Source organism: Centrocercus urophasianus, unplaced genomic scaffold, assembly GCF_019232065.1.
Source record: "Centrocercus urophasianus isolate 14NV4802_14NV808 unplaced genomic scaffold, USGS_Curo_1.0 seq_43, whole genome shotgun sequence".
Taxonomy (NCBI): Eukaryota; Metazoa; Chordata; class Aves; order Galliformes; family Phasianidae; genus Centrocercus; species Centrocercus urophasianus.
In genome coordinates this window covers 1,289,586-1,315,406 of record NW_024885011.1, presented here as the reverse complement: position 1 = coordinate 1,315,406, position 25,821 = coordinate 1,289,586, and the positions used below count along the sequence as shown (strand labels likewise).

At 54.4% G+C, this 25,821-nt stretch overlaps 2 protein-coding genes across 2 annotated transcripts; both read right to left on the bottom strand.

Annotated features, from left to right (window-relative positions):
* Nucleotides 1-2,107: 2,107 nt before the first annotated feature.
* LOC122168600 (gap junction beta-3 protein-like) lies at nt 2,108-4,823 on the bottom strand. Its single transcript, XM_042834083.1, has 3 exons — nt 4,766-4,823; nt 2,728-3,520; nt 2,108-2,180 (listed from the first exon to the last, which is right to left on the bottom strand). The coding sequence occupies exons 2-3, from the start codon at nt 3,483-3,485 to the stop codon at nt 2,165-2,167; spliced, it is 774 nt and encodes a 257-aa protein (XP_042690017.1). The 5' UTR covers nt 3,486-3,520; nt 4,766-4,823; the 3' UTR covers nt 2,108-2,164.
* Nucleotides 4,824-9,774: 4,951 nt separating this feature from the next.
* On the bottom strand, nt 9,775-10,620 carry LOC122168602 (gap junction beta-5 protein-like). Its single transcript, XM_042834087.1, has one exon. The coding sequence runs from the start codon at nt 10,618-10,620 to the stop codon at nt 9,775-9,777; it is 846 nt and encodes a 281-aa protein (XP_042690021.1).
* Between the last annotated feature and the right edge of the window lie 15,201 nt (nt 10,621-25,821).

The window sequence follows — 25,821 nt, the reverse complement described above, 5'->3', positions numbered from 1 at the left end:
GCGGCTGAGCGTCCCGCACCCGTTCAAAGCTCCTCTGCGGCCGCGGGCACCGCGAGCATCGCGAGGCGACGGGGACGGCCGCGGGGACACCCGATGGGAGATGCTCCGGCCCGTACCCGGAGGATGCTGCCCTCGGGGCTGGTCCGTTCCGGATATATTTTGGGATCTTTCGCTTCTCCAGGCGCCTGTGGAGCGGGGCCGTGCGCGGCGTGGGCGCTGGGTGGTGCTGGAGCCACATCGGAGGCTGAGCGCTAGCGATGGCACGGGGCCGCGGCCGCCGATGGGTCTGAACAGAGCCCGGCTGAGATAAGGGAGGGTTTGGGACAGCGGGAGGCTGTGGGGCGGCACTGAGAGGCCGCGGTGCGGATGCCCTGGGTAGTTTTGCTCTTAGTGAGGGGAGTTGGGACTGATACAGGAGAGCAGTGTAAGCAGATGCTGGTATTTTATGCACAGGGTTAAGTGCAGATACTCTGGGGGACAAAAACCCCCATTTGTGTCCTCCCAGCTGCACACAGCACAGGCTGCATGAGAGCGGCAGATCTTGGGCAATCCAAGCAGAAACTGGGCCAGGAAACTGCTGCCTCTCCACACCAGGACGTGGCATTTCCTCCTCACAGACAGGTCTGAGCAGAGGTGGAGCCAGAACAGCCTCGTTACGTTTCATATAAATTAATTGCATTGGGTAACATCCACGTGCTGTGGCACAAGGTGTCCAGCACCCATCTCCCAGCCAGCTCAGCAGGGTCACCGCTTCCCCCTTCCCACCAGCCCAAAGTTGTGGCTGCTGCTGTGACGTGTCCCCTCATTGCATCTGTCCCCAGTGATGCTCTGCAGCCAGTCCCTGATGGGCGGAAATGATCACCTCTGGGCAGCAGCCCCAAAACCACAAAGGAAATGGAGCTGTCCCCACTTGTGGATGGACCAGCTCCCACATTGCTTCACTCACACCGGCCACAGGTCTCCAGTAAGCCACGAGGGCGCCTCAATACAGACTCCAAACTGGTTGCAGAGGCGCATCCTGATCAGAAACCCATGATATCTCTCCTCTGGTGTTGGGTGCCCAAGTCTGGCACCACAGATGGCATAAGTGACAAGGTGCTGAGCAGCAGAGATGCGTCACCGTGCCACGTGGGCATCACTGTCACTGCCTTTCAGTGCAGCACGAGCCCCAACCGTTGCAGCACCTGCTGCACGACGTGTGCGGATTTGAAAAAGCATGGGTTGTGCAGACCCTCCGCATACAGCTGCTTAGGGAGAGATTAAGTGGAAATCATTTCTATTTATTGTAATATTTATCAAGGTTTAGTAAATGATTGATGCTGAGCTCGCCTTGATTTCCTTGGGGGCCACAGCGTGCAGTTCTGGTGAATTAAAGTTTAATGACGTGTGACAAGTGGGAGGGCAGGGGCAGGTGGATACCAGGCACGAGGCCAGGGGGCTGAACCCACCAGGGGCACCTGAGGAAGCAACACAAATCCGTTTTTTCAGCCCTCACCTCCCCCCTGCAATTTCCAGCAAGCAGAGCAGATCCCAATGTCTACAATGAAACGTTTATTGACACCTTGGATTCATTGCTAATGTGAATGACACATCCGTCTGAGGCAAGGGGTGGGTGCAGAGGGAAGCAGCAGAGCCAGAAAAGCCACTTGGGCAGGACGTCAGCGAGGTGCTTGCATGAGCAGAGAGAGAGAAACTGTTCCTGCCTGTCCTGGGCCAATGCAGCAGCACCATATGATGGGCACCAGCAGCCTGGGCTGGGCACTACTCAGTGCATTTGTACCCAGCATAGGAGCAGCAGCACAGGAAACTCAAGAGGAGCTGTTGGAGCCTTTGGCTGCTCCTTCGTGCTGGTCCCAGTCCTGTGTGCCCTCCCAGCACAATGGCTTTGTCCCCACTGGAGGCAGCTTGGTGGCTGCTTAGCAGAGCTTGTGATCAGTGTCCATGTGCCAGCAAGATGTCCAAGCACCACTGGGTGCAGCCAGCAGAGCTCAGGGGCTGCCCGTCCCTTACCTGTGTCTTCTCAGTCACCCCATAATCTTCTCTCAGGGGACTTTGTTGGGTTTAATAATTTTTCACAGAGGTCAAATATCCAGAGTTTGGGAACTTCGTAGGCTTGAAAAGCTCATGGTCCGAGGGGAAGGCAAGCTGGCTGGAACAGGGGAGGTTACAGCTCCTCTCCTCTGTGGAAAGAACAGACACTCATAGTTACAGCGTGCCTGTGGGCAGCTGGCACTGGGCCACTGCTAGGCATGCCCTCACTGCTGGGACACCCTGGGGATATGCATGTGGTCGTCAGTCCTGGCACTATTAGTCCTCAGAGTCCCCACATCTCATGCTGTGGGTCCCTAAGAAGGTCTTGTCTGGTGGTGGGATGGGATTCCTCTGTGTCCCAGCTTGATCTGTGCCCACTCTGTACCTGCCCTGTCCTGCCCGTCACAAGCTGCAGAGGTTACAACCACCCCAGCCCATCATCATCACATCACTCATGTTCCCATGACATACAATTGCCCTTAGAGGCACCAAGAAGATTTCCCCTGGATGTTTTTCCCTCCCCTACAGAGCCAGTGAAGTCCCAGCTGAAGGCTCTGGTGGTGGCATTGCTGGTGGTCACCTCCAGGGCAGCCATCCCTGGCACGTGCCAGGACCCTTATCCTTCCCTCTTCCCCTTCCATGACCCCATCCGATGGAGGTCAGGATGGGAGCCATGGCCTTTAGGCTGCCACACACCTATTCAGGGCCTTGTTCTCCCTCTCCTCCGCCTTGAGATGGCACTGGCAGGTGGAGGCTTTGCTGTAGCTCATAGAGCGCTTGATGGACTTCTTCCACTTGCGTGTGCTCCGGACAATGCGTTTGAAGATGAGGTAGAAGATCTCACAGACAGTGAGGACGATGCAGATGGAAGAAGCCCCGACCATGAAATAAGTGAAGACTCTCTTCTCGGTTGGCCGAGCGATGTAGCAGTCCACAGTGTTGGGACAGGGCTCCACGTTGGTGCACTTGACCAGCCGTGGCAAGTCGAAGCTGTCCCACATCTTGTGGAGGAGGTAGAGGAACAGGATCTCTATGATGAGCTTGAAGAAGAGGCTGAGCAGGTAAGTCCACCACAGCCCACCGTGCTTCTTGCCTGTGTTGCTGTACAGCTTGGGGCAATTCTCCCCATTCTTCTCCCTGTTCTTTTTCTCGCGGTCCTCCCGGTAGGCCACGTGCATGATGACCAGCAGGGAGGGACAAGTGACAAAGATGAGCTGCAGAGCCCAGAGGCGGATGTGGGAGATGGGGAAGAAGTGGTCATAGCAGACGTTGGTGCAGCCTGGCTGGCGTGTATTGCAGTCAAAGTCCTTCTGCTCATCCCCCCAGACGCGCTCGGCTGCCACCACGTAGACCAGGACACGGAAGACGAAGACCACGGAGAGCCAGATACGACCGAAGGCTGTGGAGTATTTATTGACCCCACTGAGCAGCCCCTGCAGTGTCTTCCAATCCATGATGAGTGGTGATAGCTGCAGTCCGAATCAGACACCTGGAGAAACATCGATGGGTGGGGAGATTCAACAGGACACAACAGCAGGGCAGCTCATCTCCTGCAGCACTGCAGCGCTGTATGGACCCTCCTAACCCAGCTGACCTCCTCCTGTCCATCACACTCAGCTGGGGACACGGCATGACAACATAGAGCAGAGCCTGGGCTGATGGAGACACAGCTGACCCTGGGTTCTTACAGCGACGTTCAGAGGTGATTCAGCCCTTCCAGGCTTCCCTCTATCAGAGCCTTTGCCATAAGGGAAGAGCTGCCTGGAGCACTCCTGCCAACCACAGTCCCTGACTGCATGCATCGGTACAAGCTGGCAACAAAATCCCCTGGATAAACAGAGAGGCCGTGCCCTGGGAGGATGTCAGGGCTGCATGACGTGCTGGGTATTGCAGCAAAGCAAACCCTTCAGTGAAAAGCAGCCTCGTGACCTGGCAGCACCCCTGGGATAGGGGCAAGAGGAGACCCTGCTGCACATTTCCATCCCCCCTTCAGTCCCCAAAGTCCCAGCACGTGTGCTGCTGGCCACCACAATGCATTGCCAGGCCCTGTTTGGTCTGCTGGGTACTCACACATCAACCCACTGTGTGACTACTCAGGGCATGTCACTTCATGTGCTGAGACACATCAGAGCTGTGGTATGATGGAAGGGAGGCTTTGGGGAGCCTGTGGCTGCCGTTAATCACCTAGCGGGTGAAGCTCCCCAGCAGGACCAGGCTGGCAGGGCTCCCCATGGGGCGCAGCACCAGGTGTGCATGGTCTCCACTCCTCCAGCCCCAGGCTCACCTCTCCAGGAATTCATATCCATCAGCTGCACTCCCCTGCACGCTCTGCACAGCCCTGGGGCTGTGGGAGTGCTGGGCAGCCCCTGTGCGCATCCATCAGTTTTGGAGACCGATGGGATCTTTATCATTAGGAGATGTCAGGCTCTGACTCTGCCCATCCCAGCCCCACTCAGGCCTCAGTTTCCACATGGGTAAATTGGGCTGAATGGCTCCTGCTCACTGAGAGACCAAAGGGGTTTGCAGGAAACAAGTTTTCTCTCTTGTAGGTGACACAAGGGATCCTGGGCCCAGATGGGGGCAGAATCACCCATGTATGTCACCCTGGCTGTCACTCCTCTCCCAGGTTCCAGTGCAGACACTTCTCAGTATCACCATCCTCAGCATTCCCACACCCCACATTCCCATGCTGAACAAGCTCTGCCTGTACCAACCCAGCACCTCTGAGACGTACCTGCAAGAGGCTCCGGTTCCGTCCCTGCTCACCGAGGGCTGCGGGGTGGGAAGATCCCAGTTTGGGGCATGGCTGGCAGCACAATCACAGCGCAGTGCTCGGGATCCCCTCACTGCTTGGTTCTACGTGGCGTGGCACCTTGGTTCTACGTGTCCTGTGGCTGTGCGGAAGGAACAGATCCTCAAGTGCTGCCCAGAGCCCACAGAGCTGGAGAGCTCAGCCCTGCTGGAGTGTGAGCAAGCCCAGCACTTCCTACACATCTGCAGAGAAATCAGGAGCAGGGAGCTGCCACGTATCCATCCTCAACCAAAAGCTGGTGAGCGAAGCCTGGAGCCCGTAACTGCTGCGTATCCCATGAGGACCACTGGCTTTTCACCATCCCCCCGACAGCCACCTGTAAATCCCCCACATCCCCATCCCTGAGGGCTCCATGGGCGATGCTGCACAGCCCCCCCCTCCCCCTCCCTGCACCCAGCGCTCACCTCAGCCTGCTGCAGCTCCTGTCCATGTGTCTGCAGTGGGGCAGGAAGGGAGCTGAGCTGGGAGCTGAGCACCACGCCCCGCGTTGTGCAAGCCCCGCGGCTGGGTGATGCTGGCTGTTGGCCAGGGGCAGCTCCAGGTGCGCTGGGCTCTGCCTCCTGCAAAGCACCCGGCACCGCTGCGTGCCAACCTGCTGCGTCAGCCCCAGGTCCTGCCCTGCGTAGGTGCAGGGCGGTGGGACTGAAAGCACCCGGCTCCCACCTGGGGTGCAAATGTAACAGAGCTAGGAGCAGGGATGGGGTGGTCGTGCCCCCTGCATTGTCCCATGCTGTGGGCCATGCACAGCCCTGTGGATCAAGTCTGTGGGGTCCTGGCATGGCATCAGGGTTCCCAACTTCAGCCACTGCAGCATAGCACGGCAGCCAGAGCTGTGACACCCACACTCCCTTAACACTGCAGGATCCATCCCACCTCATCCAGCTCAGCCCACGGCTGTAAACTCCCACCCCAGCCCCAGCAAAGTACCTGCCCTGCACTGAGGGAAGCAGGGTGGGTCTGGGTAGCTCTGGGAGCGGGGAAACCCATTCCTGGCTGCAGCACTCCTGTATGCTTGGGTCCCAGCTGCAGTGTGTCATGAAGGGAAGGTTTGTTCTGTTCCGAGTAACTGGGTGAGTCTGGCAAACAGATCCGTGTGGTTATTGTCTGTGCACATGCACATACATGCTTGGGTTGAACAACAAAGGCAGGTCAAATCCTGCAGAAGAAGCAATAGAGCCAGATTCCTCCACCAGAAACAGCAGCTCCTCCAGGTGATGCTCTGTGCCCCAGGGCCTCTGAGCACCGAACCCAGCAGCAAACCCAGCCCAGTGCTGATGGGGCTCTCACCATCAGCCCCATCCACACCAGGAGTGAGCCAGGCAACAGCAACAGTTAAGAGTCACAGGTTATACAATTATGACCCATTTCTAATACAGTTTGCCTTACTAATGCTTTGGCAAAAGAACATAAATATCTCCAACCTACAGCACCCCACAGACACCACCCTGCTCTGGGTGCTGCTGGGTGAGACCTTTCCCAACACCCAGCACCAACCCAGCAACATGACCGTGCCCCGCTGACCGCGTCCTGCCCCATCCTCGTGGGACCCAGAACGCATCCCTAAGTGGGCAACACCCCTGTCCTATGGGATGCTGGGTCAGACCCTCCCTGTGTGGGCAGCCAAGTGTCACCGAGCGTCCCTGCTCCACCTCAGCCCCATTTCACGCCTCTGCCAACATGGCCGGGGCAGGATTGCATTTCCTATTGCCTGTGGTTTACCGGCCCCGTGATTCCTGATGGCACCACTCCAGCACAACGAGGCTTTGGGGCCCCCAGGGCACGGTGCTGGGACCCCTCCCAGTGCAGGGCATGGCGGGTGCTCACCGTGCTGTGCTCAGGACACTCGTGGCACACAAGGAGCCGCTCCCTGAGGCGATGGAGCCTTGCTGCATTTTTTCACTCCAGGTCAAGAAGATTTGATGCTGTGCCAGACTTGGGGGCACAGTGGAGAGCGGGAGAGCCCAAGCGAAACCTTGCGTGGTTCCCAGGCATCTCTCCTGTTCTGCTCAGAGAAAACACAGCAGTTCCCAGTGCCAAATCTGGGCCCTTCCTATTTCTATCCCCCCTTAACAGGAGTGCGAGCCAGGGTGATGCTATGCCAGGCACCCACCTCCCCGCTGCAAGCAAAGCCAGGGCCCCTGGAGCCCTTCCCTGGCCCTGGGCACCTATCAGCAGGATCAGGAATTTGAGCTATTTTGTAGCAAGCCACAAGTGGCGGCAGGAATCTGGGGGCTGTGGCCTAAGAGATAGAAAAAGCAAAGGGAGGAGACACCGAAAGCCGCCCAGCTGGTCTGGTTTGCTCCCCAGGCAGCAACAAAACCTGTGGTCCCAGCAGCCCCTCTGCTGCAATTGGGGACTTGAGCAGGGGCCGTGTGCCCCACGGCTCTGACACACGGGGAGAAAGTTCAGTGCCTTCTGACATGGGCAGAAGTTTTTGCCCACGGCAGTTGGGTGGGGAAGGAGCACAGCCCTGTGTTGTGCTGCGCTCCGCTGGGTATTTGGGCAGCCACGCCAAAAGCATAGCTCCCATCTGTGGCTGTGCTTGGCCTTCGGTTTGCTCTTACTCCCTAGCAGGAAGCAGCCCTGTGTTGTGAATTCGTGCCCACATGGGAGTGGGATGCTTGGAGTCCCCCTCCAAATCCATCGGCATCCCTGGGAATGCCCCATCCTACAATCAGTACAACATGAACGCAAAAAGCACTCAGTGACTTCCAGTGCGCTGACCCCGGGGCCTCCATAAGGAAGCAATCGAGCTGCGGAGCACGCAGCCTCCGAACACCACCGGAAAAAAACAGATCTCAAAGTCTCCTTAAAAGGGTTTTCAATGGGGTTTGCAAGGCGGAGGTGCCGGGTCACGCAGTGGGGCCAGGTCCTGGCGCTGCCTTTGATCCAACCCAGCCCCGACCTCACTGCAGCGTGGGAGTCACCAGGGGCGTGGGAGCAGGGAATTGGCCACAAATCAGAGGTTTTGTCCTCAATTCCCAGCAACCAGGCGGGTTTCTGACAGTCACCCTGCTGGGAAGGATGGGCTGCCCCAAGTGGCATCTAAGTCCCACTGCATCCCCAGCTGGGCTGGCATTGGCAATGCTTTAGTTTTAAATGCTGCCTTCCAAAAATTCAGGAGGCTTCTGGGCATCCCCCGCAATAGAGTCCCTGGATGATGATGATGCAAAGTCCAGAAAATGGCCTTTATGATAACATCCCCTGACACCAAGTGCTCTGTGCCCCATGGGAGCACCACTGTCCCTCATTCCCAATTCCTGCAGTGCCATTTGGGGCAATCTCAGCTCCCTTTGGTGCAGAGCACAGACACACAGCTGAAGGAACAAGATAACCACACCGATGTCCTTCCAGCCACCACCAAACCCCAGCCTGGATGGTGCAAGGTTTTGCAGAGCTGCTGCAATGCTTGCTCTAGGCAAGATAACGCAGCACAACAACAGCAGCACCTGGACAGTCAGGTCCTGCACTAGGTGACTGCTGCTTTGATGCGTGGAAGTGGGGCAAGGATGTTTGGATGCGGGCTGGGTTGAGCTGGATGTGTCCCATCCCAGCAGGGATTATGGCTTTCAGCTGGGAAACACCTCTGGCTTTTGCTCTGAGAGGACAGCCTTGATCAACAGCAGCCAACCGTGCTGCAAATCGAACAGCCCAGCCCTGTGCTCCAAAGGAGAGGTGAGGGCTTAGCACAAGGAGCAGCTTGAATCCTCTGGCATAAAGATCTCAGCAAGGATCCACAGCAACGAGAAGACAGAGATCAAACCAGCTTCACTTAAAAGAGATGGAAGGAATCCACTCATACACACCATCTGCCACCATCACCCCAAGGGTGTCCAAACTGTTTGTGCCACGTGCCAGCAGGGACCCAGGAGGCAGAGACCCCCCTGTGCTCCTCCATTACCCCCATCCTCACAGAGCAAACCCACACATCATCCCCATGGGGGAACACAGCATCTCCTGCCCCCTGCACATCACAGCTCAGCTCTGCAGAGCTGTGGGCTCAGGGTTAATGAGCTCAGACCTGCTGCAAAGTGGAAGCAGCTGCACAGAGAGGTGGCCGAGCAGAGCCCTGCAGTGCAGGGCTGGGCAGGAGAGCCCCCTGTGTGCCTTTTCTCTGCAGCAAACACAGCAAGCACTGGGGCTTTCTGTGCACACGGAAAAAATAATAATTGCACCCTCTAAATACAGTGAAACCAGTAACAGATCGAGCCGCTTGTTCAATGTTAATGTTACTTATGAGTGCATTCGCCATGAAATTATTGTTAATTATTCATTCCAGCTAATGTTCAGTTACTGTTGATGGCCTTAGAAATTGCAGAGCAGCCTGAGTCACGGCAGAACGCGACATATTACAGCAATAAACGAGATCATACTCTGCCATTTAATGTTATTGTTTAATCAATGGCTGGGGTGTTTTTCCTCTCCTTTATTTGGCTGCTTTGCTCGGGTGTTTTTCTCCAGCCCACAGCAGGCTCCTCGCCCTTGTACTTCGTGGCTGTGGCTGTTGTACCAAGAGCAGCATTGCTCACAACTGGCTCCAGAGCTGCTTGGTGCCTTTCCAGGGGCAGCACAGCCTTCGTGCCCTTCCTTGGCATGAGATCTCCCCTGCAGTTTTGCGCCCAAAAAGCAGGAGAACATCACTTAGAGACAGAAATATTTATTTGCTGCAAAGATACACTCAGGACCCAATGAGGCACTGAGCTGAGACAGGCTCAGTGCATGGCACAGAGCTGCTTGCCCCTCAACTTGCGGTACCCACTGGTTCATCTTGCAGCACCTGCTCTTACCCTAAATCCACCAGAACGATGCGAACTGCCTTGCCTTGAGGAGGGGAGAGGCTCCATGGTTGAGCCACCCCAGTGCTCCCACAATGGGGACTTGGGATGGTCCCATCTGGAGCAGGATCTTGGGCAGACAGTGCTCCAGAAGCCCTAGGAAGGACTCTTCTCCTGCTCGGGCATTGTGGTGGGGATGGAGGCTGTGGGGATGGAGGTTGTAGGGATGGAGGTGGTAGGGATGGAGGCACTGGGGGCTTTGTATCCCACCCCATGGAACACCTGTCCCTCTGTGCTTGCAGGCTCGGCACAGTCATGGCTGTTCCGGTGGCTCTCCCTGGTGCCAGCCTGCAGGCTCTCCCGACACCGCTTCCCAATCAGGTAGGCAGCCTCCACCAGGCTGAGCACGATGCAGATGCAGGTGGTGACCACCATGAAGAGGGTGAATATAGTCTTCTCAGTGGGCCGGGAGATGAAGCAGTCCACGACGTTGGGGCAGGGGGGCAGCTGGCACTTCACCAAGCGGGGCAGGGTGTAGTTCCTATAGAAGCGGTAGAAGATGTAGAGGAAAACCAGGTCCACGCCAGCCTTGATGATGAGGCTGAACAGGTACGTCCACCACAGCCCGCCTCGCTTCTTGCCGGGGTTGGGGAAGCGGGAGCGGTATCCGTCCCCCCGCTCGGCGCGGTGCTGCTGAGCCTTGGCCTCGCGGTAAGCCACGTGCATGATGACCAGCAGCGAGGGACAGGTGACCAGGATGAGCTGCAGGGCCCACAGGCGGATGTGGGAGACAGGGAAGAAGTGGTCGTAGCAGACGTTGGTGCAGCCCGGCTGCCGCGTGTTGCAGTCAAAGTCTTTGTGGTCGTCGCTCCAGACGCGCTCGGCTGCCACCACGTAGACCAGAAGGCGGAAGATGAAGACGAGGGAGAGCCAAATGCGGCCGAAGGCTGTGGAGTACTTGTTGACCCCGCTGAGCAGCCCCTCAAACACCGACCAGTTCATGGTCTCCCGGTCCTGTTAGCTGCTCTGGGAAGAGAGAGGAGACACAGTGAGGGGCCATCTCTGCAGCACCTGGAGGTCCCCACCGTGTGCCCCGTGGCACTGAGCCGTGCTCCCACCTGGGCGCCCTCAGGGACAGCCACTGCCCTTCGCTCGCTCTGAAGTATGCTCTGCCAAACACCATCCCCACCTGTGGGGTCTGAGGACCCAGCAAAGCCTCAGGAGCAGCATCCTCCAGCCACTGCTCACCGCGATCTGTGCCCGGTTCAGCCTGTCCCCATCCCACTCTGCCCTCCCCATTTCTCACCTCATCACCCAGGTATTTGTTATTATTATTTTTTTCTTACGCTACCAGGCTTGGCACGACAAATAGGAGCAGGCTGGGGTGTGACTCATCTGCGGCTCCACCGCTGTGTCCTCTCCCACCACTGGAATCTGACGTCTCCTCCACTCCCCCCACCCCAAAGCACAGGAGGAGCCTGACTTCAACTCAGCAGTGCTGCCCACGCACCAGGGCAGGCAGCCCCTGTGAGCTGGTGTGGCACGGCATACCATGGGATGGCACGGCATGGGACAGTGCCTTATGGCATGACGTGGTATGGCACATTCTGCCATGGCGAGTGGACACCATGCAGTGGGCTTGGAGGGGCTGCTCAGCCCCTGGCAATGCAGAGTCACTGCTCTGGTGATCTGGGTGCCCATCATCATCAGTTGGCATCAACTCAGCCCATTCCATCCCCAGGACCCAGAACAGTTCTGTTTGACCCCGGCTTGCATCCAGCCCAATACGCACATCCCACATGGTAGGGCACAATTCCCAGTGCTGCTTTTGGGACTGACTCTCCTTAAACACTTCATTTATCAACAAAATAAGAACATTTCCCTTTGCTGGCAAAGCAACACAGGCTCCACTGCTCTGTGCGGTCTATGCTGCCCTACCAGTGCTCCCCATGCCCATACCTCCCATGGGAGCCAGAGCTCCCTGCATCCCCCCATGGGGTTGACTGAAGGCACGGATGCAGGACCGGGAATACACAACACCACCCAGTTTTTGCCTTTCCCAAGCAAACTGACAGCAGCAGCCCAGGGTGCACAGTCACACACTGCAGTGTGGGGCTCAGCTGCGTGCACCCACACTGAGAGCATTCCCCATCCCACACCACCAAAGCCCCCTGCACCCGGGGCTGCCCCTTACCTGGGGACGTCCCGCAGAGGCCGGGTCGGTGCTCGCAGGGCAGGAGCGCATGGCAGGGTGTGCGGGGTGTGAGTCAGCGCGGGGCTCCTGGGAGCGAGGAGGAGATTCCCGGGGGCAGGGGTTGGCTTCGAGGCAGCTCCCTGCGTGTTGTGTTGGGTCACACTCTGCCTGCACTGCAGGAAGGGCTGGAACACTGCAGGGATGTGCTCAGGGCGCCTGGATATCCTGGGGACGTTGGGGTGTCCCAGTGCAGCCGGTGCTGCTGTTCCACCACGTGGTCCTTACTGCTGCCCCTGCCTTCTCTTGCTCGGACCCCCAGGGGCTGCTCCAAAATCCTCCCCAGATGGGGACCCGATCCCACGGCAGTGCAGGGGCTGCCTGGGTGCTGCATGCAGTGCCAGAGCACAGGTAGGGCCGACACCATTTGAAGAGCAAATAGATGTTTCATTTGCAATTCCGCTGGGTGTTAAAAAAAAGAAAAAAAAAAAAAAAGAAAGAAAGAAAGAAAAAAAAAAAAAGTAAGAGAAACAAATCTAAAAACCTTTAAAGTAAATTACAAATCTTTGCCGATGGCTCCAGGGAAGAGTTCTGCAGTTTAAAATCAAACAAGCTTTTTTTTTTTTCAAAGCATCAGAGTGACAGCTGTGACGGGAGGGGGGTTTCCAGGTTCCCCTTTAGTGATGGAGGCAATCCAAAGGGGCTCTCACAGCTTGCCATTTCGGGGCCCAAATCATCCTTTTTTGGGTACCTCGGGGTGACGCGTGCTCCCCGCTGCCTCTCCCACTTCCATTTGCCAAAGAGTTCAGACTTGCAGAGGCACAGAGGTGCCAGAAGCTGCACCCAGCCCATGGGGAGCAGCTCGCCCAGGCGGGTCAGCACACAGAGGTGTGTTAATGGCAGATCTCCGTCTTGCAGGAAAAAGCCCCATTAGAACACTTTCACTACAACGTGAAATATTAATAATGCTTTGCATTTATATAGTGTCATTCATCTCGGAGTCACTCGCCGAGCTCCTGACATGAATCACACCGCAGAGTGAGCTCTGCAGGGAGATGGCTGGATGGGGTTGTGCCCGTTTCCCTGCTGCACACACTGAGGATGGCTCTTCCCCAGCCCTGTGCAGCTCTCCAGCTTTGCAGAGCTCCTCGATGCCATCTTTTTGCTGCCTGGGTTTTCCATCTGAAAAGCTTGATTTTTTTTATTTTTATATAGTAAAGTCAAGCTGGGGTGGTGAGGAGAGGCTGCTGCATTAGGGCTGCGGGGGAACCCACAGCAAAAGAGCATCTCCAACATGACCAGAGTGTTTCCACAGCACAAACCATGGCAGAATGCTGAGGAGAGGCTACTTTCATCATATTAAAGAGCCTTATATTTAAAACCCTTCTTCAGATCCATAGCACAAGACCATTGCAAAGGCTTTTACACACTAACGCAGCAGGAATCACTCCTGCTTTCAGCGATGTTGATGCAGATGCTGTTTAGTAGGGCAGAATCCCATTATTGATGCTGGATAAATACAGCAAAGGAGCTCTGGGAGCAGTGATGGAGCTGCTGTGCACAGCGTAAGGCTCGGTGCTCGTGGTGTTCTTTGCTCTCCAGCAGCCAGCAGGAGGGGAGCAGTGGTGGGGAACAAGGGCTGTGTTCTGCTTTGGAAGCCCAGGTCCTGAGAGCAGAGAGTGGGCATGACTCTATGCAGCAGTGCTGCCTGTGCCCAACATGTTTGCTATGCAAAGAAGAAGGCACTTTGTTTGCAGACAATTAAAAAACCAAACAGATTAGTGCAAACCAAACAAACCGAGCAGGCTGGGTGTTGGCTGAACTCCTGGGAAAGTCACTCGAGTATCCAGAGCTGTTGCAGGTAACACAAACAGCAGTGTGCCCTGTGCCCAGCCCTGTGCTGGGATGCTCACCCCCCTCTTGGTGCATGGGAAGCACCAGGGCAGCCCCAGCTCTGCAGGAAGGGACACCTGGGCTTCCCACCCCATGTAACAGGTTCTGTTCTGCTCAGATCTGGGGAAGGAGGAATCCTGCAATTAAAGGAAGGATGGTAAGAAGGGGGCATTGCTAATGAGACCAACAGCAATTAAAGCATCTTCTGGAGCAGCAGTGGGGTGAGGGCACTGTGCTAATGAGGAGGGGCAGAGGCACGAAGGTGCAGGGGTTCAATGAGCAGCATTTTGCAGCTGTGCTGTGGCCCCATTTCTGCAATGGTAAATGCCAGGGCACAGCCTGGTAGCGGCCGTTCAACGTGGCCAGTTCCCATTAATCTGCTAATATTTATAAGCGTGGCTGGAGGGAGTAACCTCATTTCTAGCAAGAGCTTAATTAATCATGGAATCAAACTGACTGAATGGGATGGTGTGGAGATAAATCTGCATGGTTGCTTGTAGCCAAGGATGGAAGACAGGACCTGAATCACAGCAGCTGATAGCGATGAGTGCAGAGGAGGGCACAATGATGGTGAGGAAGAATGGGGCCATGGACAGCCCTCAAATCCCAAAACCCAAGTGGAGAGGAATTAGGGGCCTGGGATGCTCTCCAAACAGGGGCAACGCGTAGCACTGAGGAACATGGTGCAGCTGTCATGGTGAGGTTGGGTCGATGGGTGGACACGATGATCTTAGTGATCTTCTCTAACCTTAATAATTCTATGAATCTAACTCAGCCTTCAGATCCTGCTGCTTGCCACAGAGGGGCTGGGTTATTTCTGTGTTGGGTCTTTCAGCAAAATAATCATCATGCCAGTAATATCTCTGCCCTTGCTGCTGACCTTGGCAGTGTTCGGATGGATGACCCGCAGATCAAAGTCTTTATATCCTATTACCAGCCTCCTGAGTCATGCCTGTCCCCTGGCAAGTCATATTATTTTGAAATGGCAGCTAAATGGGAAAGAGGTCGTGCTCCCAATACAGTGACAATAGGACATGACAGCAGTTTTCTGAGTGATAAAGCCTCAGGTGATGTTGGGGCTCCCAGACAAGTGGCTGAAAAGTGAAAGATTTTAATCACCCTGGACGTGTCATTGTATCCTCACAATCCATCCTGCTGGGGTGGGCTTGTATGGCAAAATGGAAGCAGTAGAAAAAATAATCAAGCCTAACCTGTGCACCAACCTGTTAGTTACCCAGGCTGCAGGTACTGCCATTAATAACCAGCTGGAGCAGCCTGCTGGCCCTCAGAGAGCATTCAGCAATAAATCAGTGCTGGTGCCATGGTGCAGAGCGCAGGGACTGGCTGTGCAGACACTAGATGGCATTGGAAGAACGCGCCGTGCGGTGCCGACAGCTTCCCTGGAACAATCTGGCAAAGCAGAGCAGAAAACTCAGGATGACGGAGCAGAAAATGTCTGTGCCTGGGCAGGGATGGCAGCTCACCTCCAGCCCTTGCACCAACCTTGCGACGGCGCGGCTGTCCGGGGAGCTGTGCTGCATGCTTTGATGCTGACCTAACACAGCACCCGTTCCTGGCATTCTTTATTCTCCCAGGAGCTGCAGGTTAGACCCTGCACAGTTGTTGCCCCTCACCTGCTGTCTGGGGGCTGTGTTGGTTTCCACAGGCTCTTCATTGGGGACGTTACTCCAGATCGCTCTGCTCCAAGTGTACTGCAGCCCCTGCACTGGAGGGGCCACTGCAGACCTCATCCATGGGCTCAGTGCCCACACGTCTGCTTGCAGCCCCGCTTCCATCCCAGGGTCTGGGGGTGGTTCTGGGCACTGTCCTGCAGCAGTGCTTGCACAAACCTCTGTGTGTGAGACAAGGGCAGCAGGCACACAGCCCTGTGCATGAGCCCTGTGTGCCGGCATCGCCATTTCCAACAGCTGGGAGCAGTCAGGCTCTTTCCTCTTCCAACTGCTTCCCATCACCTGTCAGCCTCCTCCCGCACTGAGCAATCAAAGGGACAACGTCTCCTCTCCTACACTCCCCCAAATCAACTCCTGAATCCCCGCTGAGCTGAGCTGACTTTTGCATTTTGTCTCCTAAATTATGCATCGCACAGGAAGTCGAACAGCCACAATATGCCTCTTGATTGCAGCTCGCTCTCTTCCAGCCGACCCAGTGCTCTCAGCCCATCTCCCCAGCACAGTGGCAGCAGGCAGATGGCTCAGCCCCACTCACAGCCCAGCAGCTGCCTTCAAATCCCCTCCCATAGGTGCTCCAAAGGCCCCTGGCCTTCTGGAAAGGGGCTGCTTCAAAGCAGGCTCCTGGTGAGAGCTGTTAGGGCAATGTCACAGCATTCTTCCAAAGGCTGAAAGCTTGCTCATCCTCAAAAGAAAATACCAGACCAAAATCCCCTTCACCCCCACTTGGCTTGCCAAGCCCCCTGGACAGCAAAATTCATGAACTGAACTCTGAAAAGGGCCCAGACTTGGCTCGAAGCAAGAGATTGTGCACCACCGTGTCTTAAAATGTCAGCACTTTAATTAGCCACCATCTGAAGCTGGCGTGGGTTTGTCTGGAAAATAGCTAGCAAACTGTTTTGCCCCTTTCCAGTTTTAGTCTGGGCTGAGAAATTTGTTCAAGCTGACCTTTTGCCTGCTGGATCTTCCAGATTCCCATTTCATATTGGCATTTCCTAAAATTAGGTGAAAATAGCCCCCCAGAATATCACTAGCCAAAGGGTTTTTTTTTTCTCCTTTCAGCTCTTTTGGATGCTGCTACCAGGTCACCTTCACGTAAAAGGAAAAGCCACAGTTAAAGTTATCCAGATGGAGGTGTTGCCTCCTTGCAGGCTTTTAGTGCTCCAGATAAATCTCCAGCCTTACCCACCCTTTATATTTTGGGCTTTTTTTTTTTTTTTCTTTTGTACCTGTAAGGCTGCCAGAGTCATTACTTCCACTCCAGGATAATTTCTTGCTCTGAAGGATACTGAATTCCTTCACAATTTGCTGACCAGCAGCGCATGCTCTCCAGGTGGGTTCTGTATTGGATTTCCACTGCTGGAGCTTTGAGCCTCCCTTACAATTACACATGTGGCAAATCAATGAAGTCAAAGCCAGAGGAAGCGCCTGAAAAACCACATGGAAGTCAGAGCCCCATAGTGGCTGTTGGCTTTGGAACTCTTGGTGCTGAGGCAGCACAAAGCCTCCAGGGCTCTGATGGCACAGTGATCCAGGACACACACCACCAAAAGCACTGCCTGTGGCTCTGAGCCATCCCTAATTACTGAGGCAATCACCACCTGCCATGAAGTAGCTCAACATGGCTCTTGTGGTGATTGCCCCCATTGAAGGGCCGCCACCAACATGCTGGGTGCTGCTGAAGGTTCTGGGGTGTTGGGTTTTGGTCCGCATTTGGCCTGGAACTCACTGAGCATCTTTCTTATCAGGTTGGATGTCAAGAAAAGGTTCTTCACCAGAGGGCATCAGCATGGAACAGGCTCCCCAGGGCAGTGGTCACGGCAGAATTCAAGAACTGTCTGGACAACGCTCTGAAACACATGGTCTGATTTTTGTGTGGTTCTGTGTGGAGCCAGGAGTTGGACTCAGTGATCCTTATGGATCCCATCCAACTCAGGATGTGGCATGGTTCCGTGATTCAATGGTGCATCTCCAGCCCCAGGTGCTGCGCTGCCCTCAGACCCTCTCAGAATGGCAGAGCCTCAGTTGGTCCCGCACAGAGCGAGTGGAAGCTGGAGCCGAAGCAACGCTAACGGCAGCCTGGTAGTAATTCTTGAGCGCGGCAGAGGAAGAAGAGCAGGATCAAAGCATCCTCCCTGCCTCCCCGCTCATTGACAGAGAGCCCCGAGTCCTGGCCTCGCCGTGCTCCGGGCTTTGGTGGAGTGCGACAGTCGTCTGCGGCGTGGCAGGCAATTATGGCAGGAAGAAAGCGGGGGCAGATCGCCCTGGGTGTGGGAAGAATTGAGCCGGCCGCCTTTCATCCGCACCCCACCGGCCACCGCCTGCCGCTCGTTATTCTTCTCCCTCCTGATCAAGGCGAAGCGATTCCTCCGCCTGCCATTGAAGGTGGGCACGTGGGGCACCGCGGTGCCGGGGCACGACCCTACAGCGGCGGCTCTGAGGGTTGGGGGCACCGCATGGAGATGGGGCCGCGCGCGCGGAGTGCGCGGTGCTCCACTGCAAAGGAAGGTCAGCGTCGGTGCACGCTCAGTGTAGGAAGCGCCGGAGCTCAGCTGGTTGGGGCTGTGCTGCGGCTGTGTTCGTTCCAGAGTTGTGCCAGAAGGAAACTGTGGTCACACTGGGGTTTAAAAATCCCCTCCTGTTCTCATAGGAGAGGATGGCGCTGTTTTGTTGTTGGGCATCTTTGTCCCAAACCCTGGGAGTTACAGTGCTGGATGTCCCCAGGGCTGCAGGTTCGTGTCCTGCAGGGAGGTGCACACTGCTCGCCCCAGGCGTCTGCAGCTCCACAGCCATGGGTGCTGGCACCTTCTGTGAGCTGAAAGTGGGGCTGCCTTGGTGGCAAGAAGAAAAGGAGTCCGCAGGAGGGCAGGTCCTGCTCAGCCCCTTGGGAGAGGTTGATGTCCAGGGCAGGCAGTGTACTGTGAGCTCAACAAGGGAAGAAGACGGCTGGGTCTGTCCGTGCTGTTGGAGCTGCATAAACAGAGCTGTACTGAGGCCTGAGGGAGCTTGAGGAGTGAGCAAGGAGACAGCAAACTCGCCTGGAGGTGCTCCAGCTCCCATCTGCTGCAGGAAGAGCACATGTGGACTTGGCTGTCCTCAGTTCTGACAAACTCCCCCTGGAATGAACCAAACCTGCATGTCTAGGGACAGAGGTGCTGATGTCCTGCAGGGCACACAGCCCAGCCCACATCGGTGGCATTGGCCAGGTGAGCAGGAGGCCACGTATGACTAAATGGATGGAAGGGGCACTGTCATTCCCAGGTTCCTTTCTACCACATTCTTTGTGTCGGTTCGATAGGGCTGCAAGAAATCAGCCTCATTCTTTTGAAGGATCCAGATGCTCTTCCCAGAGGTGGAACTCAGAAGCAGCCCTAAAGGCTCCTGCAGAGAAACACACAGTGAAAATTCACTCCTGACTCGTCCAGGGGGCTGCACAGCCCTTTCTGTGGCTCACACCTCCCTGCAATCAAGGGAATTAACCCCCTTCCACCTCTTTTGCACACAAACACAGTTGTTGGAATGCTTCCATTCCCATGACATTTGAGGGGAAAAAGAAAAAAAAAAAAGCTGCCTCGTCAAAAGGTTTCCCCATGCCACATTACTGCAGGGGGAAATTAAAACAAAGGATGTATTTTCTTTTTTCTGATGATATTTGGAAATAAAGGTCATTTCTATCACCCAATCACTGCGCTGCTGTGTGTGCAAGGAACCACTGGAGAGAGTAACATGGCCAGGGCAGCTCCCAATGCTCCCAGTGCTCCCAGTAAGGTGCAGGACGGTGCCAGCACTGCCCTCAGCTGTGTAGTGCAAGTTTGGACCAGTTCCATTCCTTCCCCGTGGCATTTTTTATCCTCCTCCCAGTGACAGACTGAAAGCTTCAAAACCATCCCCATGAACTCCCTCCTGCTTCCCCGCCATGGAAATTACTGCACAGCGGTTCAAAACGCGAGAGCAATTTGCAAAACAAATAAGTCTCAGATTAGTTAACAAGCGGCAGGCTGACCTTACAGGGACCCTTTCATTAGGAGACACTTATTCCCTGATACTTATCCATAGAGCACCGATTAACTGCATTGGGATGGAGGGAGCTACTTCACATGGTTTTAATGAATTAAATATATGCCCCTGTTTGGCTCTTAGCATTAAAAAATATTAAGTACAGTAATTGTCACAATCCCGAAGCCAGCCATCTCTCCACCTCGCAGTTCATCTTTGCTTCCCCCTTCCCACCACGAAGTTTAATCTCTTAATGTGTTCCTCGTGCCGCAGTGTTCTCCTCTATCAATGCCAGCATGCAGGAATGCACAGTGCCGTCCAGCTGGGGGGAAGAAGGCAGCGGAGCAGAGGGGACAAACAAAGAGCCCAAATGGTGTGGGAGCTCCAGGTCTCCTCCAGCACATGCAGGTACTCCAGGCCGTGTCCCAGCTCCTGTTGAGGCTTTTTCTCCTCCTGCATCCCCTCTTTCTGCAGCACTTGCGGATGTGGGAAGGGAGAGCTGTGCCAACGCTGTGCGCTGTGCAGGAGCTCAGGATGCTGCCCGGGGCGATGCTGCAGCACTGGGATGCAGGGATGTGCCGACCCTCCTGAGGACCTCAGAGGGCTGGGAAAGGGAAAGAGAGAAATAAGAGCAAGCAAGCAGTGTTTGAGGCCTCAGGAAGGATGCATGTGGCCACGTCAGTCACAGGGCCCTGTCCGGAGCAATCCCTGCTGCCCGCGGGGCTGTGCACCTCACACGCTATGTTGGTGTGACTCTGACTGCCGTGTAATTTAATTACTGCACGCTTAACAGATTAAATCCACGATTAAAAGAATTTATATGGATTAGCACAAGATGACTTTAAATCACTGCCAGCTTACGGCAAAGCATACCAGCAGTCTGCAGCACGAGCAGCCGCGATGCAATGGGTTGGAAGCAGCTCCGGTGTGAGGGAAGAGTGGGAGCAACCAAGGCCAGAGCCCACCTGCACCACAGCTTCTGTGGAACAAGGGGATGAGGTTTTGCTGCTGGGCAGTCCTCCCTGAGCATGAATTTCAGTCTGTTGTTGGAGCCCATCTGTTATATTTCTTTTGTCACTCATTAGCTGCACCCAGGGTAAAGGAAGGAGCGGGATGGGAGGAAAAATAAAGCATGCAAACTTGGAATATCTGTGAAATAAAGTGGCTTAAATCAAATTCACAGGTTTTAAGCTAAAGTTGTGTTCCAGAAGGCGCTATTGTTTCCCTCTAGGGTGTGAGAAGGAGAATGTGGAACTCCTTTTCCTGGGCTGGGAGGGGAACTGAAGGTCAGGAGCAGCATTCATAGAAACACAGAACCACTGGGATTGGAGAAGACCTCTCAGATCTCCAGCCCCAGCCCATCCCACCCTACCCTCTGACCATGTCCCCAAGTGCCACATCCCTGTGGTCCTGAACTCCTCCAGGGTCAGTGATCCACCACTCACTGCATCACTGCACCACTGCTCTTTCAGAACAGAAATTCTTCCCAATATCAACACTGATACCCAAATGATCCAAATTCCCAATTTCCTGCTATATAACCAACTCAACAGTTTAGACACCAAAACTCAAGGCAGCCGGGACGCACGGCGCAGGGAAGCATCACCCATCCTGCAGGTGCAAACCAAGAATACAAATTTTTCACTTCTGAGTTCATTGAAAGGAAGAAAGACCATCACCTCCCCTGTCCTGCTGGTCACACCATTCCTGATACCAAAATGACCACTTTTCAGTCCCCAGCCCTTTTCTGGAGCAGTCCCTGTGCAAGGGTTGAAGAAAAGTTGCCTGGACCTCACAGCACCGCTGCGTGGGGACGCACTGGGTGCCTTTGCTTGCAGAGCCCCCGTGCAATCTGTTTGATTTGCAATATTAGTGAAGAGATGAGAAACAGCGCTCATGATTTCGTGATGCATATGGTAATTAAAGTGTTACATTGCAATTATGATGTAATTAAACTGTGGGATGCTCTTCAAGATGCAATTGCCGCTCATTTGCATAACTGACGGATTTGCTTATTATCACCCTTTTAATACATGTGTTACAAAGAGCATCGGGAGCGTTGGCTGTGGAGGCCTCTGCTGCTCCACCCAGCTCTTGGGCTGTGCTCTCCCACCGGGGGGTGTTGGCTGGGGGTCCCAATCCCCACCAGATCCAAATGCCTTCATCCTGCTTTGCCCAACAGCTGCACACATCTGTGATGAAGCAGCCATCAAAGATGGGCGCCACGCTCCATCCTCAGCCGTGCAAGGACCTTTCAGGTTCAGCAAATTACTGCAGGTACTGCCAACAACCACAGATTCCTCCGAGGGGCTGAAATTGTGCCCCCAGCACTGGGATGGCCATTCCTTCCTCCATCCTCATCAAACGCTCTCTGCAACGCGTGTGCAGGCACAGAAACAAGTCGGGTAAAGCCTCAGGAAGAGATCTTCCATGAGAGCCAAAGCCTCTGTCTGGACTTTGCTTCTATTGGAGAAGGCCGTGCCTTAAAACATCTCTGACAGCTGCTAATGCCTCAATCTGACTCACTGAAGAGAGCACAAGGAAAGAAGAAAGGACTTTTCAAACAGTTCCTTTTATCTGCTGTTTTAATCTGTGCAGAGAAACACGAGGTTCCTGAAAATGTGATGTCTGGTGTTCTGTAAGAACAGATCTATCAGGAAATAGCAGTGCTGGGGCTCAGCTCTGCCCAGCCAGGCCCTGCAGAACGTGCCTGGTGAGCACAGAGCACGACATGGAGCCACCTGCACCGCTGGGACAAGGGGAGATGCACTGCTGTAAGCAGCTGAGCTGCAAGGTTTGCTGCTGAGGATGCTCCGTGTTGTCTTAAAAAGACACTTGCCTTTGTGTTTATTGCTTTGCTTTCATGGCAGATTCTGTGAGCCTGTGTAGAAAGAAGCGAACGTTGGTTTAGGAAACAACTCTGCTTCTGCTCTGAGTGCACATGTGGCTGCAGTTGGCACCAGCACCAGCATCAGGAGCAGCACCTCCCAGTGCCAAGCTAAGAGGCAGCACATGGGGGCTGCTGCTGGGAGGAGCTCACTGCCTTTCCCACCAGCAGATGCCCATTGGTGAGCACTGCTTTGCTGTATGCATTGGTGAAATCCCAGCTGGGCTGCATGGGGCCATCAGAAAGTTGCACAAAATCAGGACAAAATGAGCGAGCTGTGCCTGGCTGTGCTGTTTTTTGAGACATTTCTGGAATTGTGCTGCAGAGATTTCCCCCTTCGCTTTTTGTTCTGACTGAGAAGGGTTGACACAGACCCACAGCAGCCAGGAGCCGGGTGCTCACAGCTCAGGTGTGGCTCTCATTAATCTTCAAGGGAACACAGCAACTGCAGTTCCTGAAGATTTAATGCAGCCAAAGATTAGTTTCAGTTGTATAAAGACTTGTCAAAGTTATGAGTATAAGTCAGAAGTGAGAAGATTTAGGTGCATGGCTCCATGCATTATTTTCTTCTTTCTCTTCCCTTAGCAAGCAGGCAGACCCACAGCATTGATAGCCACAGGACAGGTCCTTGAGTGCAGGACCAAAGCCAGGACAGCCCTTCCCTCTGAGCTGTCTGCAGTCAGCCCTGGGCTCTCCCCCTCCCCTCTGTGTTCTGCTTTAGCTGGAAGCCACTAATTAAAATTGATGCCATCTTCACTAGAGTCCAATTCTGCTACGAACTCCTGTTGTTCCTTCTCCACGAGAGCAGGTCTGCCATATTTAGCCAACTTTTAAACTCATTAGCAAAAGCAGATGCTTAGATCCACAGTCCCTAATGACTGTAAATGGAAGAATTAGTTTATTGATTGATGGCCTAATTGTTGCCATCAGGATCACAAGCGATAGCTGCCAGCCCTGGTAGGGGGAAGAGGAAAGCCATAGGGGTGAAGGCTGGGTGGGATGGGCCATGCAGCAACACCGTCAGCAGGTTTCCAAATGATTCCAGCACATGAGCTGTCAAGCAAAAATTAATTAACTTACACTTCATCCGACAGAGGTCAGAGCCTCTGAATGCGTATTGATGCGTAACCTTCAGTGGGGTGCACTGACTTGCCCCCGATCTTTGCACGATAATGGAGAGACTGCGGGGCCTGTAAACAACAGCAAATGCTATTGCTGCTTCCCTCTGCCTTCCTCCTTCGTTTGCCCATGAAATAAATGGAAGGAGGGGACGGTCGATCACTTCTAACAGTGCCAGAGTGCCAGAGTGACCTTCGGTGCTGCTCGTGCATGGAGGATGCTGCTGACTCCTCCTGCTAACACTGTGCAAAGCCACGGAGCAGAGCCCTGTTCCTCCTGGCTGATGGCACAGCATCACTGCCAGCCAGGAGACTTCAGGATGAAAAGCATCAGGGAAGCTTTAGGGATGTGCTTGGTGTTTTTGTGGCACCTGAAAAATCAAGAGGAAAAAAAAAATATAAATAAAACAACACAACAGATTTGCAAGAGGATTTAAGAAGCATCGAGTTGCCTGGATACCAGATCCTGTAAGTACCCAAAAAGTAATTATAAAGCAAGAAATCTGTCTCAGCTAAGCAGGTGGACGGGAAATTGGAAATCCATTTGTGAGAGGCGTTCTGCTTTCTAACAAGACAGGTCACAGCTCACGCTTTCCCTGCAGCCTCCTGCTCCTGCCCCTGGCATCTCCACGCTGTGCTTCCCAAGGATTCACTTGGAGTTCATCACATCCTGAGCTCACTGCCTGAAAGCAAACTTCTCCAGTTTGGTTGTTTTTTTTTTGGAGCAGCCCCAAGCAGCTTCCTGCAAGCTAAGCTGCACCCTCCCCAAATGTTTCTGCTCCATGTCGCAGCTCCAAAGCAATAATTGAGAATAAGGGGAAAAAAAGACTGTTTCACCTTGATAGGATTTCAAGGTGTTTTTAAAGCACAAGGCCCAAACTCTTGCCTAAGAGTGCTTAAATTCACACACACACACTGAGATCTGTCCCCTACACACAAGGACATCCAGGTTCAGGGGAGCGCCGCTTTTAGAGGCCAATTTCTGCTCTCCATCACAAATATTTCCACTTTAATAATCTCCAAAGTAATAATTTCTCGAATCCCATTTTCTCCTTAATGCCTGTTCCCACTTTTCTTTTGCACTTCACTCCATAAAACGTAACTACTCCATTTCCCATTGCTTTCCTGCCGCTTTTCTCCTTCCCCCTCTTTGGCCCCCGATGCTGCAGTCTCAGCTCAAGGACGGGTCGCTTTTCCCGGTGTCTTCTAGATTCAGCCCCCGAGATTTGGGGCACATCCCCTTAAGGACACACAGGGCATCGCAGGAGGTGCATGGCAGGAAGGGCTCAGCGCTCACTGACATCGAATCCCTTCTGCAGGGAGCAGGGCTGATGCTGCAGCACCCAACGCAGGGACCTCGCAAGGCGCTGCTGCGTGGCCAGGAGCATCATTACGGCTATAGAAGACTTTTGCTGCTGTAATTGTTTCTGCGTGGCCTGGGAGGAGATGGGTTGTGCCGAGAGGAAAGAAGAGATTTTGCTGAAGCGTGAAAAGCAAAGCCATTTAGTTAGGTAATAGCTCCGAAGCTTCAGGGGTCAGCAGACTGAGAACTCCAGGAAAATGCTTTTCAGGGCAGGACAGCCTGAAGACAAAGAAGAGAAAGAAATCGAAACAATGCATTGTTAAGTGGCCTCTTTACCCCCCTCCCTGTTTGCTCTTTTACAGCATCAAAATAGGAACCGGGGAGGAGAATTAGCGGCAGCACCGCAGCAGTCATCGGGAAGGAAAAATAAAGGGGAATGGCAGTGAGGACAGAGAGCTCCGACCAACTGCAAGGAGCTGCCTGCAAGGCTACAAGGGGCGGTGGGAGCAGAATGCAGGAGGAAGCAAAGCCCGGGCAGCAGTGTCGTCTCACTCTGACACACGGACATGCAGACACACGGACACACACAGACACACAGACACATGCTGCTCCACCCTCTCAGCCCCCGTTGATGGACTCTTTCTTTCCATGCAGTATTTCTCCCTATAGTAAGTCTCATCATTCCACGGGCGACAGTTGTGACAGCACGGAGGGTGGGCTGGCAATGCTTCGTGTCATCCATCAGCGCATTGCTGAGACTCACAGGGCTTCACATGGACACGGGCAGGGCCATCACCCTCCCCTTTGCAATTAAAGACAGCACTGCCCCGTGTCAGAGCATCCCGAACACGTGGGATGGAACACGTTCAGCAGGAATAGTGCTGCTGCAGGACAGAAACTTGGCAGCATCTCCTGGGCTTTGCTCTGTTTTGTCACCTTTCCACATATCAGGGGAACACATCTGTCCCCTTCCCTTCCCTTCCCTTCCCTTCCCTTCCCTTCCCTTCCCTTCCCTTCCCTTCCCTTCCCTTCCCTTCCCTTCCCTTCCCTTCCCTTCCCTTCCCTTCCCTTCCCTTCCCTTCCCTTCCCTTCCCTTCCCTTCCCTTCCCTTCCCTTCCCTTCCTTTC

Bases quoted from the DNA above. Each gene is read 5' to 3' on its own strand.
- LOC122168600 (XM_042834083.1), bottom strand. From the start codon at position 3,485: ATGGATTGGAAGACACTGCAGGGGCTGCTCAGTGGGGTCAATAAATAC.
- LOC122168602 (XM_042834087.1), bottom strand. From the start codon at position 10,620: ATGAACTGGTCGGTGTTTGAGGGGCTGCTCAGCGGGGTCAACAAGTAC.